This window comes from Lates calcarifer, linkage group LG15, assembly GCF_001640805.2.
Source record: "Lates calcarifer isolate ASB-BC8 linkage group LG15, TLL_Latcal_v3, whole genome shotgun sequence".
Taxonomy (NCBI): Eukaryota; Metazoa; Chordata; class Actinopteri; family Centropomidae; genus Lates; species Lates calcarifer.
This window is the reverse complement of record NC_066847.1, coordinates 25,849,739-25,877,006: the sequence shown is the minus strand read 5'-3', so window position 1 is coordinate 25,877,006 and position 27,268 is coordinate 25,849,739. Positions and strand designations below refer to the sequence as shown.

The following is a 27,268-nucleotide window of genomic DNA, read 5'->3' as shown; positions in this document are numbered from 1 at the left end:
TATTAAAATTTGAACTATGCAATATTATGGCAAGCATGCCAAGGGGCTTATAAGAAAGTATTTATTATACAAATTACACAATTGCAAATTATACAAATTCATATTCATACTCAATCATATCATATCTGCTTTGAAATTCTACTTGAACAGGTCCTCCAAAAGCCCTATCACCAGCAAACGCATCACCAACATCATAGAGTTCATGACCTTTGAGGTATATAAGTATGCAGCACGGGGTCTATACGAAGAGCACAAGTTCCTCTTCACTTTGCTGTTGACACTGAAGATTGACATGCAAAGCACCAGGGTCAAACATGATGAATTTCTCACACTCATTAAAGGTAAGAGGCAAATATTTTTTAAGTTCAGTTGTCTCGTTTATTCATGCAGATGAAAGCAGGGATTGCTGATTTATTTATTTATTGTTTTAGGTGTGCGAGTTTTATGTGCATGTGTAGGAAGTTGAAACCAAGCATTATGTTTACTGTGGTGAATTACTCAGCAAGTTTCAAAACACTGCTCTGTACTAAAATACAGTAAATGGAACCTAATGAATACCCACATAGACAGGAACCCTTTCAAAAGTGAAAATTATGCTTGGGTCGGGGGGAGTAATATGCAAACGAAGTCGTAATGTTGGTTAAAGGTAAACCCTGAGTTGGTTATCAAGTCCAATAGCTTCCCCAGATCCTATAATTTTCCCCAAGAGCAATGGTCTATACTAAGCCATGGAGAAAGTTTGAACATTTTTGAAGCGATTTGGTGCTGTAACAAAAACAAGGACTTTATTTTTCAGACTGAAGTACTGATTTGTTGTGTCAGTACTTACAGTATGCATTGTATGTGATTTGACCTTGCTAATGTGTGTTTCCACTAAGACTGCATTTGAATTTCAACCTATAAAGAGGAGAAGCGACAAGTTTTGTTTTATACCTGTAACTCACCCCTTAGGGTACCTTTTTTTTAAATGCTGTATTTATTATTTACTCAGCAGATACAGTTTTTTAAAGCTCATGTCAAGGTTTACACAAATTACAAACATATTGGCAGTGTAGCAGTTCAGTGAATCAGAGATATGGAGTGCTCCTCACCACAGGGATAAAAGCCAGCCATGACAACTGGCAAGGCCAGAACAGACACAGTCTGCTACTTCCATGCAGCTTCACCATCTGTCAGCTCCGACCTGCTGAACATGGACTCACAACATGACATTTGTGTACATTTTTGAAGGTTGTGTTTGCAATACATTTGCATGTATTTGAAACATTTAGCATTCTGTATTTTTGCATTTTAATGTATTCTTCATGTTTGTGTGTGTGTGTGTCATCCAGGAGGTGCATCTCTGGACCTAAAGGCTTGCCCTCAGAAACCAGCTAAATGGATCCTTGACATGACCTGGCTCAACCTTGTAGAGCTCAGCAAACTGTGGCAGTTCTCTGATATACTGGATCAGGTACAACACACACACATACACAAATGCAGAACTCAATCAACTTAGGCGTGCTCTGACAGGTTTATGATACCTCTTTTTTAGCTGAGTGAGTTTTAACCAACAAGGATGTATTTATTAAGTCTGCAGATAGCAGTGCTCAGCTGTCATCTGTTTCACACACACACACAGATTTAGCAGTGGTCTCTAGGTGCTTATTAATTTTTTTTCACACCTCTCTAGTAATCGCTCTAGTAAGCATGTCAATATCAGTCTCATGATGTCTCGCATCATCTCTTTCTTTTATACACATGCACAGACTCATCACGATTGACTGTCACTCACATACAGATACACACACTTGTGGGTGACTGACAGCCTGGTGGCTCCCATGGAAGGAAAAGCTCAGTGTTCTGTGAAATGAGCTTAGTTTGGAGAAACTTCCAATCAATTACTTTTGGCTGCACATGTGGGCACATACACACTGTGTGTGCGTTCGCGTTCCTGTATTTCTTCACACACACAAATACACATGTATTTTTGTGTGGATGATTAAGAGGTGGAAGTGAATTAGCAGTTCTTTGTTTCATGAAATCAGTCTACCACGAAGAACAGGGTGAGGACAGGATTGTGCCATCATCTCCCACCAAAGACGGAGACACAACCATCTGAGCCCTCCCTCTGACCTAGTCCTGACACTTAAAACAAGACTGTACTACAAACGTGACACAAAAACTGCACCTCATTTCACATAAGAAACAAACATCATACTCAGGCAGCCATTTTAGCTTTGTGGTTGAAGAAGTTCACTCAAATCCCCAGGCTGGCTCAGATATTCAGGTGTGGGATGTGATTGTGTAGTACATTCTCTATCAACAGCTGCTGTTAATGTGCTCTTCAGCAAAGTACTGAACCCCTTAAATTCTTAAGTGGAGCTCAGTGCTTAAGAGCTCAGTGGCTAATAGACAAAGGCAAGCAGCTCTCATTGTGAACGTGTTCAACTTGAATGTAAAGCAGGTGGCTGCTTGACTTTCCTGAATAAATACTTATTGAGGAAGACACAGTGAGTCTCAAAATGACCCATATAGCCATCATAATTGAATTTAAAAGAAAAGTGGATAACAAATCCTCTAGAAGTAGGATGATGATGTAAAAACACTGTACTGTTGTAACTTAATTTCTTAAATGTAATAATAATATCTGATTTTACTGGTTTCTAACAGGGTTTGCATATGCACATATTCATGAGAGAGACTTAACTACTTACCTGCTAAAATGAATATGCCTAATAACATACATACACAACATAAACACAGTAAGGAAAAATAGTGTGCTCTCTCCACAAAAGGCCAGTGCTCTGTTTTTACCATGAGTCAAAATGCAAATAAATAAACACTGGAGGTTGCAAAGCTGCATCATGTATTATTAATACACACAAATATTCTGGGGATGAAAAAGATGCTTGAGGTAAATCTGATCACTGACCAGCTGAATGTAAATACTAGTTATACAGTTACCAGGTTATTGCAGTGTATGTACCTTAAACATGAATCCTGATTTCCTGTTTTAACCAGATTTTTCCCAGTAAACTGGTTTCCTTTGTGCATGTAAACTCAGTGATTAACAGGCTATGAGATGTCACAGTATGTAGCATATGTTGTGCTATCAAGCAATCATATCATGTGTTGGAAGCATATAGGGTTTACAGCGACTCAATACGAACTGCCTTCCATCTGTGTTATGTGATGCATTACATGATGTGTCTTGTTTGTTGTGAAATGATGCTTTGACCACCAATGTGTGTGTATCTTCCGTATTTAAGACCTATACTCTATGCTATATGCCAATGCATTGACATAGAGGTCATTATATATACTACTATGATATGGAAAGAGACAGAACACACAGTATATAGTAGACAGTATGCATTTGATTATTTTTGTTTAATCCTTCTGGGTTTGGTTTTGAATTATGCTACTTTTTATGTAAGTACTGAAGAAGAGGAAAAGGGACAAAAACATTAATAATCAGCACTCAAACATGCTGTGCAGGTACAGAAAGGTGCAGAAAGCCACATGTTCATCATAGTCCTCAAGCACATTAGGACAATTTGGACAATTTGTGGTGTGAAACTAGGAGAGTGCACAGTGAATACATTTCAGTATTTAACAGAAACACGGGGTACATTTGATCTTTTCTTTTTTCTGTCTTTTTGCATTTATTTTTCTACTGATAGATTTAAGTCTGAAGATGCTTTGACCATCAATGCATGTGGCTAAATGTGTTTGCTTGCAGTAATCCCATCCCCACATCATCATCTTCTGTCCAGAATCAGTGTTATGGGAAGTAATAAAAGGTTTTCTCATTTCTATCTATGTTTTCCTATGTCAGAACTGTTTACACTGTCTTTCAGATAAGTCGTAATGAGAAGCAGTGGAAGTCATGGTTTGATAAAGAGGCCCCAGAGGAGGAGGTGGTTCCAAACTCCTATGACCAGGCTCTCGACTGTTTTAGACGCCTGCTCCTGATACGCTGCTGGTGTCCCGACAGGACCATTGCACAGGTTGGAAAAGACACACTAATCAGCTTAGTCACTACATTTGTTTCCACTTTCATAATGAACAGAAGAAGTGTTGTAAATCCAATCAGCAAAGTAACTTATAGCAGCATATTCATAATTAATTGATGGATTAGGGCTTGGAATGAGATGCTGGTATCCTTAAAAGATATACTTGTATTAATGAGACTGGGCCCAGAAAAAACAGAGTCTAAAAACCTTTTAATCTGTAGTAACACCCCCCTTGGCCAAAGCTTTCCTTGAAGGGAAAAGTGGCACACATTTAGTAAAACTGCTCTCTCTCTCTCTCTCTCTCTCTCTCTGAAGCTTACTGAGCCTGAATATCTACAAAGGCTAATGGACATTCACTTTTTACTAACGGGTAGTTTTTTGGTCCACTGCAGACAAGCCTGGAGTGGAATTTATTTTGTTGCACTCACAAACAATCCAGCAGTTGTCCTTGTCTGACCCCCACCCCCCACCCCCCCTCTAGTCGTTACTGTTGACTGAAGAGTAAGCCTGCAAAAACATCCTTTGAACTATTCACTCAGTCCCAAGCCTTTCAGAAAGATTCATTCCAATATTTAGTTTTAAATTGGCCTGCAATGGTGAACAAGTCTTCTCCCCAGTGTTTTAGGGTGTTGCATTATGAAGCAGTCAACAAACATACTCTCAGTTCTTTCCCTCTCTCCTCTAGGCCCGTAAATACATAATGGACGCAATGGGAGAGAAGTACACTGAAGGGGTGATTCTGGATTTGGAGAAGACATGGGAGGAATCAGACCCGCGAACACCTCTCATCTGCTTCCTGTCAATGGGCTCAGATCCAACTGACTCCATCATTGCACTGGGGAAGAGGCTGAAGATTGAGACCCGATATGTCTCCATGGGACAAGGGCAAGAGGTCCATGCCCGCAAGCTTCTTCAGCAGACCATGGCTAATGTGAGTCAGTGGTGTGAGGTTGCTGCTATTTTTGCAACATTTGATGTAGCAGCAGAAAGTGCTGTTCCATGCAATATGTTGAACAAGACCGTAAGGTTCTCTGTCTCTAAATATGTGTTTAAACTCTGTGATCAGTTAGTCACCCACAAAGATCTTTTTTCAAGATCTTGACCACATCATCATTTTGCAGTCCTTGATATGGATGATAATGATTATCATCATTAACTGTCCCCAGGGCGGCTGGGCCTTACTCCAGAACTGCCACCTGGGTCTGGACTTCATGGATGAGTTAATGGACACGGTTACAGAGACAGATGTTGTACATGACAGCTTCCGTCTCTGGATGACCACAGAGGTCCACAGACACTTCCCCATCACCCTTCTGCAGATGTCAATCAAGTTCACTAATGAACCACCACAGGGCCTCAAGGCGGGGCTTAAAAGAACCTATGGAGGTGGGTCAGTTTGGTTCACTTAAAAGGAAAACTAACTAACCAGAAATCTGTTTTCTTTTTCTTTGCTGAGCACGTTCAGTGGTGAGACTGCACTAGGAATAAAGATGTACATATCCTGTCATCAGTCAATAAAGTGCTCTAGTCTTAAATGAAGTGAAGTAAAATGGCAGCAGATTGATCACTAGTTTATCATCATAAGGAAATCACACAGGTGTGTCTGTGTAAGCAAGATAATCATAACACTGGAATAGGCTGTCTTATTATTCTTGATGTGTACAACTCATTTGTGGATGCACACACTCAGGCATACACACAGACCATTAGTCATAAGTGATCAATAGCTAAAGAGATGTGTTCTAGGGGGAAAGTCAGTGGGAGAAAAGATGACAAACAACTATCTCCTGCTTAAGTCATTGAATTACATCCAGGTGCCAGAAGCCTGTACACTTCCTGAAATTTTAAGTTGAAATGCATACTTTGTGTTTTTATTCAAACCCTAAAGAGGGAGAAAGAGATGAATATTTCATTTGTGTAAACCAGCTGTCTTTGCCTGGTTCACATGGAAAAGGGATACTGTGTGGCTCCTGAAGGGCAACAGAGAGTTTGGGTACACACTTATCTTCAGCTCTTGAATCCTAGCTGCAGTTAAAAATTGCATTTCTTCATCAGATTTGGAGAAATCGTTGTGAGCAGTGCATTCAGAATTCAGAGTGTGTTTTCAGGCTGTACTGATCTTTCCCATATTCCTTTAAAGCTGTGCTTCATGTGTTAAATTTTAAGAGTCAGTCTGAACCATCTGGATTAGGGACAAACCAAACTGCCTGTTAGATAATAATTCTTTTCAGTAATTGAACATATTGGAAATCCAATATGTGGTAGTTATGTAGATTATAAGTGGGAATTCCCAGACTTCATCAGTGTCCAGTAAAGCCCTTTGAGATATTACCTATGAGATTTCCCGGAAGAGAATTGCTATCTTGCATTATGCAAAGTCAAGTGCATCCATTATGTGTATCATGCCTGGAGTCCTGGAAATTGTTACACTGTAAAATATTTAAACCAATTTAATAGCACTGATTCGTTCAGCAAATATGTAAGTAACATTGTTCACTCAAATCTAAAGTCACAAGCTTAAAGCTGTTTTTTTAGCCTTGCTTTTTCATTCTGTCTTTGAAAAGGGAATCTGAACTGGTATCTGTTCTTATGTATTTATGCCTTCCAAGTCTGCAGCAGTATAAGTAAAAAACATTTTGCCCAAAGGCTTTGAATCACCACTCCAAATGCTGACCTCAAGAACCACCATGATTTTCTTAAGATTTTTCTCTTAGCCTTTTGTTCAAGAGACTGCTCATGTGTTCATGTTCATGTCCATGTATTCCTCACCAGGTATAAATCAGGACCTGTTGGATGTCAGTAACATGGTGCAGTGGAAGCCAATGCTCTATGGAGTTGCATTTCTACACAGCACTGTACAGGAGAGGAGAAAGTATGGACCTCTGGGATGGAACATCCCCTACGAGTTCAACCAGGCTGATTTCAATGCCACTGTTCAGTTTGTTCAGAACCACCTCGATGACATGGACATTAAAAAGGTAGAGGTGACACTACTTCTCGCACTAGTGTTTGTTCACATAGAAAGTGGATAAGGTGACTGCACATCTTGAACAGCTACCAGTTCTGTCTGTGGATTTACAGAATGATGATGGTTTAAAATGCTGTGTGATAGGCTTTTACTGGCAGAAGAAGTGAACAGCATGTTGTCTCTAAAAGGTTTTTATAAAGCAGAAAAAAATCATCTTAAAATTACAATGAATGTATACAAATGAATAGATCAAAAGTAGGCTTGTTGAAAATCTAAAATGACAGAGAATAGTTACATATGCAGCAGCATTTAATCTTATTATCATATCAACTTTACAGCTATCCCCCATCGTGATTAAAGCGTATTGTCACGTGTAGTCTGAAAGTGTATCGTATCCAATTCAAGAAATAAGCACCTTGTGTAATGTGGCAGCATGTCAAAATGTAATAAATGTGTCATAATGAGGATTTGTCAATACTCACATAGGAATTCATTATGTATTTGACAGCATTATAATGTGAGTTTGCAATGTAATGTATTCATTTCCTTTGGTACCATTTCTTTAGTTAGAGTTAACAAATTGCTTAGTGTCTGTCATTCAGAAGATGTACTTGTCTATGAAATGTTTGTCATTTGATATGAAAGGAATTAGTCACCTTTAATAAACATGTCCAGCAGAAATCATTACCATGCCATCAGAGATAAAAGAACACAGTCTACCTTTCCCATCGTATTTCCAGTTTCCTCCTTACAATACACAAACAAATCAAATAAGAACAACTTAATCAACTTATTTTGTTTTTGGTCGATTATTGTGACCATCACAATCATCATTTCTTATCTCCTCAGGGTGTGTCATGGAACACAGTGCGATACATGATCGGAGAGATTCAGTACGGTGGTCGTGTGACCGATGACTATGACAAGCGCCTCCTCAACACCTTTGCCAAGGTCTGGTTCAGTGAGGACATGTTCGGACCTGCCTTCAACTTCTACAAGGGCTATAGCATCCCAAAATGCTCCAATGTTGACCAGTATCTGACATACATTCAGGTGCGTCCCTCTCTTGTGGATGATGATTGACAGTACACATTTTTATCTGGCCTCTATAAATAATACAACAGGTTTAAAGGTCATTTGTATGACTGGGCATGCAGCTGCAAAAATGTCACTGCCTGTCACGGCTGTCTTGATGATTTACTGTATGTTTGCACATTAATGCCCTAATTTTCTACATCTTTGTCAAAATTGTTGCCTTTTGTTTCAGTTTTTCTACGCTGTCAGCTTTTAGTGACATCACAGTGAAAAAAGCAACACTGAAGAGATGATTTGCAGGACACTGACAAACTGTGCTCTTGTCACATCCAGACACAAGCTGCCATTTGTGATTTTCGATAAAATGCAAACATGCTCATTTTATTACAGATTATGTATGATTTATTAGTGTGCTTACCTGGCAGGGGTGTGTGTGTGCAAGTGTGGGTGTGTGCGTGGGCCAGTGTGTGTGTGTCTGGGGGCAGTTCCTGAGCTAGTTTCATTAAAGCTAGTTTCATTATGATGGATGCTCAGGGCTGCCAGGCTCAGCAAGCTTATTCCTCTGCACTGCCTCTCAAATAGAGAATGACAAACACAGCCTTGGAGAACACACACGCACACACACACACGCGCACACACACACACATGTACCATGCGCACACAAATTTGCTAACAACCCTTCTTTCTCTGTCACAGACACAAATAAACACACGTTCACACTTTATCTTCACAGAAAAACACAGCAGAGCATAACTGTGTGTGTGTGAGAGAGAGTATTGAAATGAAATGCAAACCGACAGGAACAAAACTGAAATTCCCTAAGAGGAAATAAATGACCACAGCGAGGAACAAAGGCTGTTCTGTCCTGCACCCAGTGTGACTCTCTCTTCATCACCTGCAATTTTTCTCGGTGTATTAGCCAGACTCTCTCCTGATGTTTGACTCTATTTGAATGCAGTATGATTGATGTTTGAGGGTATAAACTAGCTGATAATGACATAAATCACAAGTGTCTCCCCATTGCAAACTCTGAGCTGTTTGAGCACAGAAGAAATCTGATAAGCCAAACAGAAATAAATCTGTTTTTGCTAAAATGTGCTAACACACAAATATGAAACACTTATTTTCTGTCATCATTATCATGCGCTAATTGACATTTCATGCCGTTGCACCATTCTTGATGTATTAAGGAAGATTAGATGTTTCCCTAATGTAAAACAAAGCATGCAGCATTAGATCTCTTTGCTTACATCACATTATTGATCATAATAAAGCTCTGTGCAGCCATTTAAGAGAATGTTTGTTCAGAATTTTCTAGTTTTATAAGGAACCTCGGAACACTACAGTAACAGATGGTCTGTCTTCTTGTCATCACTGAGAAAGACGCTTATTCCGAGATGACTTTGAGCCAATTAAAGCAGCACAGTTTCAACTTTGATAGACATATATTCAACATCAGTGAGCTGGTGTTCTTTAGTTACTTTTAAAATCCAACAATACTAATTAGAACAAGTTCGGCCCTGAATTAAATCCAAGAAACCTGGGCTTTACCCTAATTTAAATGTCATCTTTGTAACCCCTATTAAGGTCAGTAACTGTTAAGTATAAATAAACCATTTTAGTGAGCCAATTTATGTGCTGTGTATTCAGGTTTTTTGAATGGATTTCTTTTAGTCTCCTGACTTTGTAAAGAAATAATTCATTACAATATCAGTGAAAGCATTCATATATATACAGCTGAGTTATTTATCCTATGAGACCAGCTGGAAAATTTGCATTGACTGCTACAGAGCTCCTGTCAGAGAGCACAGAGTCAGTAGGTGAACTGGGAGCTCATTTGGTCCTGGGCTCACAACTTGCTGCGTCTTGTCAATGCACTAAGAATTCATACTAGTTGGTCAGAAGGGTTAGGTTAGATTAGATAGAAGGAATGGCATGATTCTACCATGTGTTGCTCCCTCACAAAGCTCTTCACTGGAGGGTGAAAAGAAGCAGCTGGTGACACTGTGTGTATCAGAGGAGACACTTGGCTGTCTACACTTCCCTCAGGCCAACAGTGAGCTTAGCACTGACAAAAACTGCAGTGCAGGGAAATGGCTATTTGAAACTGAGGAAACGGAGGCAAAAAAATACATAAAAATTTATTCCACATTGTTGGAGCATTCCTCCCATAAGCTTTGCCAGCCTGTTTCTGCCAGCTCAGTTTGAGGCGATACGCTGCTCCACAGGGGCACTAGGTTCTGCTCACAGTACTTGTTGTGAGAGTAGAGTGAATGTATCTTAGCTATTTCTGTCTAAAAATATTTTTCACAAATGCTCTGCACGCCAAGCAACTGATCTCTGGTTCAATAACTGTTGCTCTTTCTTTCACAGGGTCTGCCAGCCTATGACACTCCGGAGGTGTTTGGTCTCCATCCAAACGCAGACATAACCTACCAGAGTAAACTGGCTAAGGATGTACTGGACACCATCCTCAGTATTCAGCCCAAAGACAGCTCGTCAGGTGGAGGAGAAACCAGAGAGGCTGTGGTGTCCAGGCTGGCTGATGACATGCTGGAGAAACTGCCTCCTGACTACGTACCTTTTGAAGTAAGTGTGTGCATGCGTGCACCATAAACAGCCGTGAGGAGAGAGACACAACATGTGCAGTGTTTCTCTGCTGTGCAAAGGGGCTGGTGTGGTACAGTCAGAGAGGTGTGGGGGGGTGATGGAGGACTGTGTGTGTTTGAGACAGTGATAGACGGAGAGAAAAAAAAACTAGAAATAGACAGGGGGTGTGAATGCAGCTGAATCATGTTAGCTTTGTTTTATTTTGGGTTTTCTCTCCTTTTTTTGTCACTTAAGAGAAAGTGAGGTGAGAATGTGACTTTTCTGAGACGCGGTACAAATGGAAAAGTCATGGAAAAGTTGTCACTGCACACTCTGAGTCTTCCGCTTTCAGTTCGATCTGTCTTCCTGTGCGTCTGTCTGTATAGCATAAACTTAGTAGCCCATGCTGACATGACCCCCAAAAACCCAAAAGATGACTTAAAATGAGGGACAATTGTACATGGAATAGAGATGCCCAACAGAATGAGAAGGAAAATAGGTGTTTGACAGACAAATCTATCATTGTATGCAATCCATCATTATCTTTTCTGTTCCTTATAAATAATAGTAACTATAGAAACTTTACATCATATGCTCAGTTTGTACTTGAAGGATGCACATTTTTTTAAAGGTATAATGCAGGGACATTGGACTGTGGTGATCCCAGGGTCATGAACATGTCTTTCTGGATCCATATAGCAAGTCTGTGTGTCACTCCATGCATTAGATACTCCATGAGCTGCATTAAAATTCTATCATCTTGTCTAACTAATGAAACCAGGTGAGAGAGCGTCTCCAGAGGATGGGTCCCTTCCAGCCCATGAACATCTTCCTGCGTCAGGAGATCGATCGGATGCAGAGGGTCATAGTTCTGGTCCGAAACACCTTGACCGACCTGAAACTGGCCATCGACGGAACCATCATCATGAGCGAGAACCTGCGGGACGCCCTCGACTGCATGTATGATGCACGCATTCCTGCACGCTGGAAGAAGGTCGGTTGAGAAACACAGTTCATCTGTAGACTTAAAATATCACAGATGAGACTGTTCGTAGAGAATGCTAACAAGCCATTTTTGGAGCCTTGAGGCATAAGTGAATATCTCAAAGATCCTTTATGACCACGCAAGTATAATTTCTCTGATGTTATTTGTGGCCCTAAAGGCTTACTTGTCTTGTTTCACATATGCCACACCGGTTAAAAGGGTGTTCACTATCATCAGTCAGCCTCGAGTTTCTTGTTTGGCCCACACTGATGCTCCTTACCTTTTTATTAATGTACTGTGTTTTCAAATTTTATCCATAGTGCACAAATCCATTTCCATGATGAATGAAAAAGCCTCGTACAAACAAACTCATCTGAAGAAATTGATAGAATATTAATATTGAGAGAGGGGGTACAAGAGAAAGAAGTATGGCTCTTCCTGTATCTTTAGCCATGCTCTCACAAACATTTCATCATTAGAGTAATTTAGACTGGAATGGCTTCCTGGCTGGGATACAGAGACCTTCTATTTGCAGTGCTACTGTATCTGCTTTGGCCCATTTGCCTCCACTCTGTTGTTTTGTTGTATTCTAATCTTTTGTTCTGCTGTACTGAATTCTGACTATGTTCTTGCCACGGTGTGATTCACAATGTTTTTTTTTTTTTTTCCACGTCACCCTGTTGTCTTCTCCTCTGATCCACCTAGATGACAGTTTTCAGCATTTCATTGTAATCTTTTGTCTGCGTTTGTTGTTGTTGTCTGTGTTTTTTCAGGCATCATGGGCCTCCAGCACCCTGGGGTTCTGGTTCACAGAGTTGCTTGAGCGGAACCGGCAGTTCCAGGCATGGATCTTTGAAGGGCGGCCCAACTGCTTCTGGATGACAGGCTTCTTCAACCCGCAGGGTTTCCTGACAGCCATGAGACAGGTACACACGGCATCAGGCTACCTACCTACTTACCCACCGCCGGTGAGGAGACCAGATGGCACGCAGAGGGGAGAGGCAGGCACATGGCCACATTTACACATGCATGCGCACGCACGCGCACACACACACACGCACGCACACACACACACACACACAGTGGCAGGCAAGCATGCTCATATTTCTTTGTTTTCTACTCAATTCCAATTGATAATACCATGTGGGTGCAAAGATGATGTGATCTGAATGTTTAAGCCTCCTTGGTCCAATTCTCAGTTCATCCCCCTGTTGGTACAGCTCATTATTCAATACTATAAATATCCAGAAATGTATCTACATTTATATTGAACACATAAAAATAAGAATTGTTTTAATTTCAGAGCAAGTGCCATGTAGTTAATAAGTTCTGTCATATAATTGCACTATATTTTTCTTTTATTTAAGATTCAGTTAATGCATCTGCTGTTTCGAGTTATTTTTCACTTCACTGTCTTGGAATGTCCTCGTTATTGATGGTAAACCGCAGTTTTTTTGCAGTTCAGTTTGAACTAAATCTGTCATTTGTACATCTATTACTGCCCCCACTAGGCCCATTATTACCTTTCTACTCCTGTTGGTCTCTCTGTTCGTCTGTAAAATATCTCCAAAACCTTCAGCCAGGATGATTGGTGACTTTGGCACATGGATTTTTTTTTCTTTTTTCTAAAACTCAGCTTGGTGGTGATTCAAATATCATTTACAGTAACTATGAAAATGAACTGAAATAGAGATCTGTGGGCTGAAGTGTGTTCTCAGGGCCAACAAATCAATTTGCTTGACAATTTGTGCAGCAGTAGGAATAGAAAACCATTTAGCATTGGTGTCAGGTTTGAAAATCTGACTGCGCTCTAGTTTTTAGTTATTCTACTGTGGAGAAAAAATCCCAGTTGCTCAGAGACAGAAAATATTGTGGGTGCAGATGTCGGTGTGTTACTGAGCAGGGATTTGTTTGTCGGCTGTTTTATTTCCCAAATGAAGCAAGTCATATCCGCTCAGTAAACCTGCATACTGGGTTCACGGGAGAGACGTTGCATCTTTTGTTGGACCGGTGGCATCACAGACTGTCTGCAGGGCTTTGAAGAGTCTGTGGTGAAATTCCTGGCTTGTTTATAAGATCGGTTGTGTCTGTTTTTGTCATTAGTTATCAGCCCGTCTGCCAGTAAGGTTTTTGTCTGTTTTTTTGTTTCTTTCAAAATGAGGATAAAATGACTGAGGGGATACAATACTCACATTTCATTTATCTATTGTGCACTCTGATCTTGCTCCCTGCTCTTTTTGAGTCATATTGGATTTATTTTCTTTCTGTTGGTACTGCAAATCGCAAAACAGCGCCAAGTGGAGTGCACTTTTCTACCCTAATGTTTTTTTGTTTTGTTTTGTTTTTTTTTTAAATTGCACCTCTTGTGAGGAAACAGTTTCCAAATGTCAGCTCTGTTCACATGTATTGCCGTGTCATACTGCCCACATCACTGCCTTAACTTAACTTGTTCCCGCATCTGTAGGAGATCACTCGGGCCAACAAGGGCTGGGCTCTGGACCGTATGGTGCTGTGCAATGAGGTTACCAGGTGGATGAAGGACGACATCACCCAACCCCCCACAGAGGGAGTGTACGTCTACGGCCTGTACCTGGAGGGAGCCGGCTGGGACCGACGCAGCTGCAAGCTCATCGACTCCAAACCCAAAGTCCTCTTCGAGATGATGCCTGTGATTAGGATGTACGCTGAGAATAATGGTGAGATGAGATTTATTACTTGAAAATGTTAGATGGAGGAAAGCTTCCTTAGATTTTTTTTTTTCATTTGAAAATTAAGTTAAAAAAATTAAAGTGGATTTTGAAGATGTGTTTAAATAGAAGACTATAATCTGATAATCATGCTTTAAGCTTTAATTATGTCTTTAAGAGGCTCACTCTTTGTGGTCTCTGTCAGTCTCTCAGTCTGTCTCCTCTATCCTCCTCAACGTTTGCATCCCACGCACTCACTCAGAATGGATGGATGTAACATTTAAATGTCAAGCAGACTAAGTGCTATTTATTTTGTCTGGGAATAGATTACCAGCAGTATGTGGCAGCGCGTTTGTTCTGGATAAGACCAGACCATATGCAGGCAGGCAGCGGAGAGACGGGCCCCATAGATACCTGCCAGCAAGGCTGCCTGGGAAATGAATTAATGATACGCGTAATGCGGTTTACACCATGTCCCCTCCCAGCTTTTCCCACAAGACGGCTGCCTGCTGGGTCTCAGCGTGTGTGTGTGTCAGTGCAAACAAGACTGGTGAGGGATGTTTCTATAAACAAGTGGGTGCAAGAGCATCTATGTGTGTAGATAGGACTGAGTCTTGAAGACCCCTCTACTTAATTATGACTTCCCTCAAAGAGATTAGTTTCATCCCTGTGTAGATTATCTCTTAAGACTGACTCAATAAGGCCTGTTGTTTGTGACAAGACGTTGGTTTTTGTGCTGATGGGGGACTGTGTAGGAACACTCAAGTAGCACTTCAGGACATTTTGACTGACAGGCTAACTACTAACCAGCCAGCAAGCTGACTGCCTAAAAACCAAAGAACCATAAGGTGGTGCTGAGGGAGTAGTGGGAAATAACCACATGTTCTCCTAATTTGAGTTATTTGCCTGATTTGAGCAGATTCTGATAAAACAGATGTTTTGTTTAACACAGCTGGGTGTCCCAGTGGCATACTCACAAGGATTTACAGTGGCATCAGAGAGTATTCAGACACACTTATTGCATACGTTGTGTTGTAGATTTCATTTTAAATTGCCAGTAATCTACACTCAATAACCAACAGTAATAAGTCAAACATGTTTTTAGAACACTCAAACCTTTTGAAATGGCTCTATACCCTTTGTCCTGATCTATGTCTCACCACAAAATTTTACTGTGGGGGTCTACAGAGAGTTCCTGAGATGTCATGGCTTGATTTTTGTCCTAACATGCAATGTAAATCTTGGGACCTATATACATACAGGTATTATCCTTTGTTAACTACATCTAATCAATTCAGTTTGCCATGGAACCATATCAAGTTGTAGACACTCAAGGATAATTAGAGCAGAGGATACACCAGACCACAGTTTGGAGAGTCACAGCAGTTTTTGATTGTTAATACATTTTCTAATTTTGGGTGTTTTGGGTGTACACTGATGAGGAATTGTACACTACAGTAAATCTGTTCAGAAATTGAAGGGGTCTGAATACTTCCCAGAGCCACTGTAAATATATCACTGACATGAAATAAGGGGATGGTTTTGCTGTTACTGTTTTCCATTAGTTTTCATCAAAAATTTTTTAGTTTTTGATTTTCTTCTATTTTTCTATATCACAGGTGTGAAAGACTCCCGTCTCTATTCCTGTCCAATCTACAAGAAGCCAGTTAGGACGGACGTGAATTACATCGCCGCTGTAGATCTGAAGACTTCCCTTCCTCCAGAATACTGGATTCTACGGGGCGTGGCCCTCCTCTGTGACGTCAAATGAACACTTCAGGTTGACACACACTGACACGTGGTGGAAGGTTAGCTGTTATTAACTTCCTTTCAGTGAAATTGCGACAGAGTAGAGACACTAATATTGTGTGGTTCCATACAATGGGACAAACTTTGATTGGCAACACTTGGATTAGACAGTGCAGAAGGAGTCTTTTAATGAGACCAATCCCTGACACTTGCTCTAAGTGTATAATCTGTCTTACAGTGGCTGAATACTCTGCAGTAAATGTCAGGAGTTGAGGTCACATTACCGTAATTTCCGGACTATTGAGCGCACCTAAATATACGCACCCACTAAATTTAAAAACGAAAAAAAAGTACATATATAGGCCGCAGGTGTCTACGTTGTAACATGAGATATTTACACATTCACGCTGCCGTCTCCAACGTCTCACCATCGATTCATTGATGCCAAGCTTGCATGCAGCAGCTCTATTTCCATGATGGTGTGTGCATTAAGCACAAGATGACTGTTCTGAAGAATTTAGTGAGTGCGTTTGATCTAATTCGAACAGTTTCATTGGTCTGATGTGACGAGGCTAAATGTTTTGCCAGCATGAAGTTCGTCAGCCTGTAAAAATCTATAAATTAGCCACATCATTGTTTAAGGCACAAGGTTCAAAGCGTGTAGTAGGGGCTTATAGTCCATAAATTACGGTATATGTATAATTATTGCTTTTAGCACAAGCTCAAAACCAGAATGCCCACATTGGAAAACATGACAGTCTTCAGACTCTTGTAATTTCAGTATTTTTGGAGTTTGGCCTTCAGTTGCAGTGAGCCTGAGTGAATGTGAAGTCCAGATATATTATATGCTCACAAGTAGCATTGCCCAATGTCAAGTGTGTCACGAAGTAATCATTTTGAACCACAGAGGACTGATTCTAGTTGTGAGCTATGTATTGGATTGATGTCCTCAGTTTATTCGATGGCTGTGATAGAACAGCTTCACACACACCAGTTTAGGTCAATTTGCATTTTCATCATCCTGCGGTTTATTGTAAATCGAGAGCATACGATGGCACAGTCCTGTCATGTTAATATGCTGTGAGCTTATCAGTACCTTCCAAGCAAATAATAGCACTCCATAGAACTGAAATACATAGAAAGTTTAATGAAGTTTTTACAAAAAACAATGGCATCATCAAAACATCAAAACACTTTTTTGGTAATATTTTTTTTTCTTACAAAACCACCAGTATGCACTCTAAAGCTACCCTGTACACAGATCAGGCTCGGGGTTCCCTAACTAAAGTCTTCACACTGAAATCATCTTTATCCCTTTGTTATCCAGCAGTTCTACTCTAACCTGGCTTTTAAATCCATATAGCTCAGATCTGATCCTCTCAGCCTTGTCTGAACAGTAAAACACCACATGTTCTATTTTCAGCAGGAAGTGACAAATCTGACTTATGCCATACAGACTTAAGAATTTTGTTTGTTTAGTGTAAACAGTCAGTGAAGACAAGATGATTAAAGTGCAAAGACAGTTTTGGGAAACTTTGCCCTACATTAATAAATCCAAATATATCCATAGACTCTTTTTTTCCACTGTATGTTCTTATGGTCCTAGACCACCTGTAAAATACATCCAAGACTTCGTGTTTTTAACAAGGTCGATGGAGTTATGTACACGTGTGTGTCTCATTGTTGCTTGTTTTTTTTTTTGTTTTTTTTAATAAGACCAGCTTCACCTTTGCAACAGTGGTCATGCAGTTTTCCCTTCTATTGTTTGCTTTCATTTTAATATCAGACCTTCCATCTATGACCTTTTGTATCCCTTGGTAAAAATGTTGTTGGGGGCACAAACTTCTTCATATCCACTACACCAGCATGTCTTGCTTGTACTATAATTGCTCACTCTGACATGCTCATCTTTTGGATTCTTTTAGAGGCCTTAATGTGATTGTTGCCTTTGTCTTTGTCATACTGTACATCATTTGACCTCCAAAATGTACTGGGTCCAGTAAAATGAAGAGAATACAGATTCTGTATTGGTGCACCTGGCTGAAAAAGAGGCCTCCCAGAACTGAGTCTGAACACTAATTTAGACCATTTCAGACTCTTCTCTGACTGACTTGTGCCACTGTGGCTTTCTCAGATCCAAAATTCAAATGACTAAATATTTCAGGGGTTATTGCCTACTTGCTGTACATGCTACACTTACAGTTATAAGTGGAAAAATGTATACAGCTGTGGTGTAGCTAACTTGCAATGCAACATTAAAATCAGATTTTTCTCCTCACAGCGCATATCTGATACCTTTGTGCCTCACACTTTGTTTCTGTTATAACAGCACTGAGAGGGTCAAACCTCCATCTATCTGAAATGAATGTCTGTGCTTTGTGCCTGTTTAAATCCAGCATATTCAGAACCAGTCTTACGGCATTACATTCCCTTGGGACAGTGAGCGAGTCATCTCTGTGTGCACAAAGTAAGTCTTGAGCTCCCCTTTGCCCTTGACGTTGATGATACCTCTACAAGAGCACATGTAGCCCAGAGTCAGAAGGATGCGACTCGTCTCCTCTGTCACCTACAGGGAGAACCAGATGATGTTCATTTTGCTTATCTTGCACAACTAGATTAACTTCCTGCAGACAGAAATACTCAGGTCTCCTGAGGAATACATTTCCAGGAGCTGAGGAAAGAATTTGCTGACCCTTCACTCATAAGCAACAAACTTATGTATTCTTGTCATATGGTGCTGTAATACCAGACCTCTACTGTATTTTACCAGACAAAACTAGATTTAAGTTGGATAAAGTGTTGTCTGAAATTAATCTAAAGGTTAGAATTTAGATAAGATTGCAAAAATATGTATGTCAAGTAGAGCTGCAATCGCAGGTGCCCCCTGTTAAGGATTATAAGAGATACAGAGCACAACCATCACAGAGCACTGCAGCTTAGACAACAAAGTAGCATACGACAAAATATAAAAATCTAAATAAAACAGATGTCTAAATATATAAAACTCAAAGGAAATGTCCTCTGGGTTTTAAAATTAGGAAGAGCCTGTTAAATTTACACAGAATGCAAAATATCTGCACACTAACTAAAGAGCTCAACATTTCTTATTGTTGCCTCTGCATATCTTAACTATCATCAGACAGTCTTAGAATGTAATTGAAAGTAGTGCAGTTGTGCTTCGCTGCACAGCAGATGGCTCTATCAAATGTGTACAGGCTATGAAGTGTAATGTAGCCTTCTGAAGAGAAGATGTCAACTGATGAAAAACATCTGTAGTGACATTTAAAATGCCTACATTTGAAAATGGAACATGGTCTACTGCTTTGAAAGATACAGTCAACTTCAAACACATTGTGATGTTTGATAGATTCAAAGAATCAAACTGGTTTGTTCTTGAATGCATCACAGAAAATAGTTGTGGATGGATGGCTGGATTTATTCTATATTTCTTTTATAGCCAACAAATCCCATGGAAAAAATGAACCAGAAATGTTTTGTTTTTTTTCTACTTCCTAAGCAGTATTTATTTGTGGTGGAGTGATTTACATGATTTACAAGTTTGTGTAATAGACCTTTTTCACAGCAGACATTTTGGCATGCCGTAGCAAGAAAACACAGGTGTAACTACTAATATTTCTAACCAGCACATTGCATTTAGGTGAAGCAGTTCTGTAGTCCTGCATTGTTCATGTTGGCTCACTAGGTTATCATTGACGAAATTTGTTTCAGTTCAGTTTCTCCCGCTTATTCCGGAATCGGATTGAGGTGGGAACAGGCTAAGCAGGGCATTCCCTGGCAACGTTTTCCAGCTCCTCCTGGGGGATTCCAGGCCAGAAGAGACACAATCTCTCCAACACGTCCTGGGTCTTACCCCAGGGTCTCCTCCCAGTTGGGCGTGCCCAGAAGCTCTCCAAAATGAGGGAAATCCTAACCAGATGCCCGAACCACCTCAAATGGCTTCTTTCAATGCGAAGGAGCAGGGGCTCTACTCCGAGCTCCCTCCGGATGTCCACGCTTCTCACCCCATCTCTAAGGCTGAGCCCAGACACCCTCCAGAGGAAACTCATTTCAGCCGCTTGTATCCGCGATCTCATTCTTTCGGTCACTACCCAGATCTTGTGACCATAAGTGAGAGTCAGAACGTAGATCAACTGGTAAATTGAAAGCTTTGTCTTTCGACTCAGCTCCCTCTCCACCACAACAGTCCGGTGTAGTGTCCGCATTACTGCTGACGCCGCACCGATCCACCTTTCAATCTCACGCTCCATCCTCCCGTCACTCATGAACAAGACCCAGAGATACTTAAACTCCTTCGTTTATGGCAGCAGGGAGGAACAATCCACCATTTTCCGGCTGAGAACCATGGCCTCAGATTTGAAGGTGCGGACCCTCATCCATGACCATAAGTGAGAGTCAGAACGTAGATCAACTGGTAAATTGAAAGCTTTGTCTTTCGACTCAGCTCCCTCTCCACCACAACAGTCCGGTGTAGTGTCCGCATTACTGCTGACGCCGCACCGATCCACCTTTCAATCTCACGCTCCATCCTCCCGTCACTCATGAACAAGACCCAGAGATACTTAAACTCCTTCGTTTATGGCAGCAGGGAGGAACAATCCACCATTTTCCGGCTGAGAACCATGGCCTCAGATTTGAAGGTGCGGACCCTCATCCCCACCACTTCACACTCAGCTGCAAACCGCCCCAGTGCTGAAGGTCACGGTCTGATGAAACCAACAAAACCACATCGTCTGCAAAAAGCAGAGACACAATTCTGAGGTTCCCAAACCGGACACACTTCACCTCGGCTGCACCTTGTGATCCTGTCCATGAATACCACGAACAGGACTGGAGACAAGGGACAGCCTTGGTGCAGTCCAACACCCACTGGAAACGTGTTTGATTTTGTGCCGAGAATGTGTACACAGCTGTCACTTTGGTTGTACAAGGACTGAATGGCTCGCATTGGCGGCCCCGGTACCCCATACTCCCGCAGTACCCCCCACAGGATCCCTCAGGGGACACGGCCATAGCCTTTTCCAAATCTACAAAACACATGTAGACTGGCTGGTCAAATTCCCATGACTCCCTCAGCAATCCTGCAAGAGTGAAAAGCTGGTCCACTGTTCCGTGGCCAGGACGAACGGGGACCACCACCCCAGTCTGCCACTCCCCAGGTACTGTCCCCCAACCTCCATGCGACACTGAAGAGGCATGTCAGCCACAACAGCCCCACACTATCCAGAGCCCTTAGCATCTCAGGGCGAATCTCATCCACACCTAGCACCTTGTTGCTGGGCAGCTTCTTAACTACCTCAGCGACCTCTCAGAACAGCCTCGAGGCCAGCCGAAAGTCCTTCTCTATGACTTCCCCGAACTCCTCCTACACCCAAGTTTTTGCTTCTGCAACCGCTGAAGCTGCAGCCCTTCTGGCCTCCCGGTACCTGCCTGCTGCTTCAGAAGACCCCTGGACCAACCAAACCCTATAGGCCGCCTTCTTCAGCCTGACAGCTTCCCTCACCACTGGTGGACACCAGCGGGTTCTTAGACTGCCGCCCCGACAGGCGCCGACCACCTTCTGACCACAACTTCTGCCTGCTGCGTATGCAATAGAGGCTTTGAACATGGTCCACTCGGATGCAATGTCCCCAGCCTCCCTCGGGATGCACAAAAAGTTCCTCCGGAGGTGAGAGTTGAAGACCTCCTGGACAGGGGCCTCTGTCAGACGTTCCCAGCGCACCCTCACCATCGTTTGGGTTTGCCAGGTCTGTCCGGCAGTCTTCCCCGCCATCTGATCCAACTCCCCACCAGGTGGTGATCAGTTGACAGCTCTGCCCCTCTCTTCACCCAAGTGTCCAAGACATATGGCCGCAGATCTGATGATACAACCACAGTCGATCATCGATCTTTGGCCTAAGGTGCTCTGGCACTACATAAACTTATGAGCCACCCTATGCTCGAACATGGTGTTTGTTATGGCCAAACTGTGATTAGCACAGAAGTCCAACAACAAAACACCGCTCAGGTTCAGATCGGGGAGGCTGTTCCTCCTAATCACACTCCTCCAGGTTTCCCCATTGTCCCCCATGTGGGCGTTGAAGTCCCCCAACAGAACTATGGAATCCCCAGCTGGCACCCTTTCCAGGACACCACCCAGAGACTCCAAGAAGGCTGGATACTCCGAGCTGCTGTGCAGCTAGAGCCTTACCCCCACAACTTTCAGTCGCAAAGAGGTGACCCTCTCGTTCACAGGGGAAAACTCCAACACTGCAGCGCTCAGTCGGGGGCTTGTGAGTACCTTCACTCCTGCCTGGCGCCTCGCACCTTGGGTGACTCCGGAGAAGGAGAGAGTGCAGCCCCTCTCCAGGATTTTGGTTCCAGAGCCCATGCTGTATGTAGAGGTGAGCCCAACCAGGCGTTAGCACGCCTGGGGCCCTGACTTTGCCTGCCACCCGGCTGGCAAAGCACCCGTCCCCGATGCCTATCCCCGCAGGTAGTGCGTCCACGGGGTGGCGGCTCCATGTAATTTGTTCGGACTGAGGCCACCAGACGCTCGCCGATGAGCTCCCCTCCCAGGTCTGGCTCCGGAAAGGCTTTGAACATGGTCCACTCGGATGCAATGTCCCCAGCCTCCCTCGGGATGCACGAAAAGTTCCTCCGGAGGTGAGAGTTGAAGACCTCCTGGACAGGGGCCTCTGTCAGACGTTCCCAGCGCACCCTCACCATCGTTTGGGTTTGCCAGGTCTGTCCGGCAGTCTTCCCCGCCATCTGATCCAACTCCCCACCAGGTGGTGATCAGTTGACAGCTCTGCCCCTCTCTTCACCCAAGTGTTCAAGACATATGGCCGCAGATCTGATGATACAACCACAGTCGATCATTGATCTTTGGCCTAAGGTGCTCTAGCACTACATAAACTTATGAGACACCCTATGCTCAAACATGGTGTTTGTTATGGCCAAACTGTGACTAGCACAGAAGTCCAATAACAAAACACCGCTCAGGTTCAGATCGGGGAGGCCGTTCCTCCTAATCACACCCCTCCAGGTTTCCCCATTGTCGCCCATGTGAGCGTTGAAGTCCCCCAACAGAACTATGGAATCCCCAGCTGGCACCCTTTCCAGGACACCACCCAGAGACTCCAAGAAGGCTGGATACTCCGAGCTGCTGTTCAGCTAGAGCCTTACCCCCACAACTTTCAGTCGCAGAGAGGTGACCCTCTCGTTCACAGGGGGAAAACTCCAACACTGCAGCGCTCAGTCGGGGGCTTGTGAGTATCTTCACTCCTGCCTGGCGCCTCGCACCTTGGGTGACTCCGGAGAAGGAGAGAGTCCAGCCCCTCTCCAGGATTTTGGTTCCAGAGCCCATGCTGTATGTAGAGGTGAGCCCAACCGTTAGCACGCACCCGTCCCCGATGCCTATCCCCACAGGTAGTGCGTCCACGGGGTGGCGGCTCCATGTAATTTGTTCGGACTGAGGCCACCAGATGCTCGCCGATGAGCTCCCCTCCCAGGTCTGGCTCCGGAAAGGTGCCCCAGTTTGCCTTGTCTGGGCAAGGTGGCCAACTCTCAAACATTCCGTATCATCGGGATTTTGTTTTGAACCGCTCTTAGTCTGGCCTCTCCCCCAGGACCAGTTTGCCTTGGGAGACCCTACCAGGGGCTATTCCCATGGACAACATAGCTCCCAGGTTGACGGGGGCACTCAACCCCCCCCACCACCACGATAAGGTAGCGATTCATGGAAATTTATTTCACCTTTGCTTTTCCTGCTATGACAAGTCAACATGTCTGCTGCGAAAAAGGTCTGCTCCTGAAACAGCCACAAATTGTAGTTTTTAGCAAAGATTGCTCTAACGTACTGTCAACAGTGGATTGATAAACACTGTTAACCACTGAGTATTTATAGCAGTGCAATAGTGTACGTGGATTTAACTCAAACTACACCACATCCAGTGCAATAGAGGACTAAGCTCTATCAGGCTCTGGCTGCACAGACAGTATCTGTTAGTAGGATTATGGGATATGTTGGCGTTAAGAAAACTAGAGAATATCACCAGAAGTATTACCTGTATTTTTCCCAGGACTCCAGTGCTGTCCATTCTACTGGCTACATTCACTGTGTTCCCCCAGATATCATACTGTGGTTTCTGGGCTCCAATGACTCCAGCTATCACTGGACCATGGTTAATACCTGACAAAGGACACAGAACAATCTGTGAACATTTCAGTTTAGTGTATGTGTCTGTACCATATTTACTCAACTACGCTTTCACATTCTTGTTTTTAATCTGAAAGAGAAACTGCTATAACTATTTTTAATGATGAATTGTAAAAGAAATTGTCTTTTTGTTTCTTTTTATGTCATATGTGAACAACGTTGTTGGAGATGTATTAAAATCCACTTTTGATATTACTGATTAATTATTCAGTGCAGCCAGAGTGCAGCTCCAAAGGGCCTTCAGCAAGAGACCTGCTGCTTTTAGAATAAACAAAGCTTTTCACAAGATTTCATCAGAACATAAGATGAAGTGGAAGCTAAATGCAGCTGAACTCTCATCACCTCTGCTGAGCAGGCTCTGGAGCTTTTCACAGCACTGAGATGACACTGGGCCTCTCTTCACTCTGGCCTCTGTGTCAATTTCCAGATTGCTGGAAATTGCTATTTGCACAAGTGTGCAAGCAGCACACACAGGCACACAGCCACTGGTTTTGTCCAGTCCCAGTGGGTGGGGACTTGTATCCCTCTCTGATAGAGCGTTTTCGGCCAGTCTGGAAACAGCAGGGATGTACAGTCACACACACGCACACTGCTGAGTTAATGGACCATCCCATGCTGTGATCCTTGCAGACAGGTTGAAGGTATCGAACTCTGACTCTGACTGCACGCAGGGAGCTGGGATCTGCCCGCCTGCTTTCCTCTTCAATTCTCCCTCTACTATTTAGTCAGTCCCTCTCTCTCCACTGTTCTGTTGCCATGACTATATCTACGTCTTGCTGATGAATTTCATTTCCTTGTTATTTAGACATGTACACACCTCTCTCTGTTCTGTCAATATAATGAAATTACCAAAACAGCATATTGATGTTCCAGAAGGAGAAAAAAAAATCTTCAATTCATACGAAGGCTACATGTCCATGGCAATATCTAATATTGCAACAGCATACAGTTACTGTAATTACTGTAAGTAAAGCCTGTGCTATATACCAAAGTGTGTGTGTGTGATTCTCAACAGAAAAACATGATTTCTGAAATCTGCGAGGGCTACAGCTCTGACCCAGCAGCAGGGATACTATCTGATCTTCTGCAGTGTGATGTCTGACAGCCTCTCCACTGCTGAATTTTGTTAAGAGCAGTTAATATTTTCTCACCACTATTCTCTCTATGATCAGTAACTGACAATCCAGTAATTCAAATTATGGTGCAGTCAGTTTTAGAAAATGAAAACGCAATGGAACACCTGGCAAAATGAGGGTAAAAAGTTTTGTAATCACAGCACCTTGCTTTTAAATTGAGCTTTTGTGTGTAACTCACCAACTCTGAGTTTGAAGTCATTGAAGGAGTGTTTGTTGATAACATCCAGCTTCCCCACCAAGGCAAAAGCAAACTCTACCATGGTCCCTATGTGCATGTACTGTCTGTCATGCTCCTGGGAAGCAGTGAAACAACACATCCAGTTAAACATTCATGTCTAGTAAGATGTATATTGTTTTGTGGCAGTCACACAGTAATGAGAACTCACTTGTGTGTGCTTGTGCATGATGAACGTACCTGTGATGTGTACTCGGGCCCAGGTGATGCGTTCAGCCCAGTAGCAGCCATGTAAGTGCTGCCAATGGTCTTGATCTTTTCCACACCACTGAATTTAGGTTTGGACAGCAGCTACACACACAAAAACGTGCCATTCAAACAACAGCTGAAACAAATGAGACTATTTATGGCAGAAGTGATGGCTCATGCTGTCATTTTCAGACACGTCTTTTCTGTGTGCATAAATGGACAAATTAAAACATTTGTAAAAAGCATTGCTGTTTTGTCTTCTTTCTTTCCGGTCTGCTAGTTAAAGCCTCTCAGAATATTCAGATATGATTACAATAGGTATCCTACACATTGCAGTCCAATCATTGTGTCTGATCACATGCTACTATAAAAACAGTAAAATCTACTGAAAAAGACATCCTGTTTTGGTCCTAGCATTTTGGTGTATGTGTAGGATGTTGTAAAGGTTGCAAGAGTGGGAGTAATTTACCTCATCAAAATCAGCAATGATTTCATTGAGGAGCCTGAGGCACTCTAATCCTTCTTTGTTGACATCAGACTCCGTGTAGAACTCTTTAAAGTCTGGGATAGAGGCGAACATGACACACACCAGGTCATAGGACTGGTGGTACAGATCCTGGAGGACAGAAAACATGAGACAAAATACAGACTTTAGACAGCTGCAAAACAATGTTATAAAATTGATAAACCACAGACTTTCAACACAGATGAAATACAGATGACACAATTCTGATGGACAAATGTTAGATTTGGATCATGTCAGAGTTTTCTGTATATTTAAGCTTAAAAATACTTGCCAGTACTCAATTAAAAACGTCACTCCTCAGTAGGACCACGGTGGAAGACAAAATGTTAGTGATAAACCAGACGGACAAATGAAAGCAGGCAAATCACCCAAACTACCATCCATGTAACAGCCAAAATCCATTAGGAAAACAACTTCCCCCTGGATCCTGTTCAAGTGACAGTATAGAGTCATTTGCTGACTCTTCAGACTTTTTGCAGCAGAGGCAGCGTTCCTACTTAAACTTACATGACCTCAAGGATACCACGTCCTCTAAACTTCCTCAGATGTAAAACTTTACTTTTCACAGTTGACACAGTGAGAAGCACTCAGGGGATATAAGATCCAGAATGATGAATATAAAAGTCTCATAGGCAAGTCAGCAAATTCACAGTCAGTCTCTGACTCACTGTCTCTCTCAATGTTTTGTCATTACAGGTACTTAATCATACTAATACTACATTACACGTGCCAGTGCCATTTTAAAAAGTCTGAATTTTGAGCATGTGTATGCCTGAATATCTAAAACAGACATCAGCTTAATTTACAGTTTCCATCTACTACAAAGCATTTCATGTACTTTTACAACCTAAATACTCAGCTCAGTTGTTCATTCAGGTTTTGGATGATTCACATTCTCTGCAGAAACTCTTATGACACCTTGCTGAAATATCTCATATGTACTAACAATTACT

At 42.4% G+C, this 27,268-nt stretch overlaps 2 protein-coding genes across 3 annotated transcripts in view; one reads left to right on the top strand and one right to left on the bottom strand.

Moving 5' to 3' along the window:
- The window catches only part of dnah5 (dynein, axonemal, heavy chain 5), a 92,563-nt gene extending 74,274 nt beyond the window's left edge, over positions 1–18,289 (top strand). The window contains exons 76-87 of the mRNA XM_051076074.1: positions 151–341; positions 1,332–1,453; positions 3,843–3,992; positions 4,684–4,929; positions 5,165–5,384; positions 6,771–6,976; positions 7,816–8,019; positions 10,375–10,590; positions 11,372–11,584; positions 12,349–12,501; positions 14,040–14,271; positions 15,882–18,289. Of these exons, the coding sequence (XP_050932031.1) occupies positions 151–341; positions 1,332–1,453; positions 3,843–3,992; positions 4,684–4,929; positions 5,165–5,384; positions 6,771–6,976; positions 7,816–8,019; positions 10,375–10,590; positions 11,372–11,584; positions 12,349–12,501; positions 14,040–14,271; positions 15,882–16,033 (2,305 nt within the window). The 3' untranslated portion in view covers positions 16,034–18,289. The remainder of the gene's footprint in view (positions 1–150; positions 342–1,331; positions 1,454–3,842; positions 3,993–4,683; positions 4,930–5,164; positions 5,385–6,770; positions 6,977–7,815; positions 8,020–10,374; positions 10,591–11,371; positions 11,585–12,348; positions 12,502–14,039; positions 14,272–15,881) is intronic.
- Positions 17,699–27,268, bottom strand: part of adcy2a (adenylate cyclase 2a) — a 68,568-nt gene continuing 58,998 nt past the window's right edge. For both annotated transcript variants that reach the window (XM_018685286.2, XM_018685277.2), the window contains exons 22-26: positions 26,259–26,405; positions 25,781–25,891; positions 25,544–25,658; positions 24,078–24,202; positions 17,699–18,577 (exon numbers count right to left, since the gene is read on the bottom strand). In XM_018685286.2, coding sequence (XP_018540802.1) covers positions 18,425–18,577; positions 24,078–24,202; positions 25,544–25,658; positions 25,781–25,891; positions 26,259–26,405 — 651 coding nt within the window. In that variant the 3' untranslated portion in view covers positions 17,699–18,424. The remainder of the gene's footprint in view (positions 18,578–24,077; positions 24,203–25,543; positions 25,659–25,780; positions 25,892–26,258; positions 26,406–27,268) is intronic.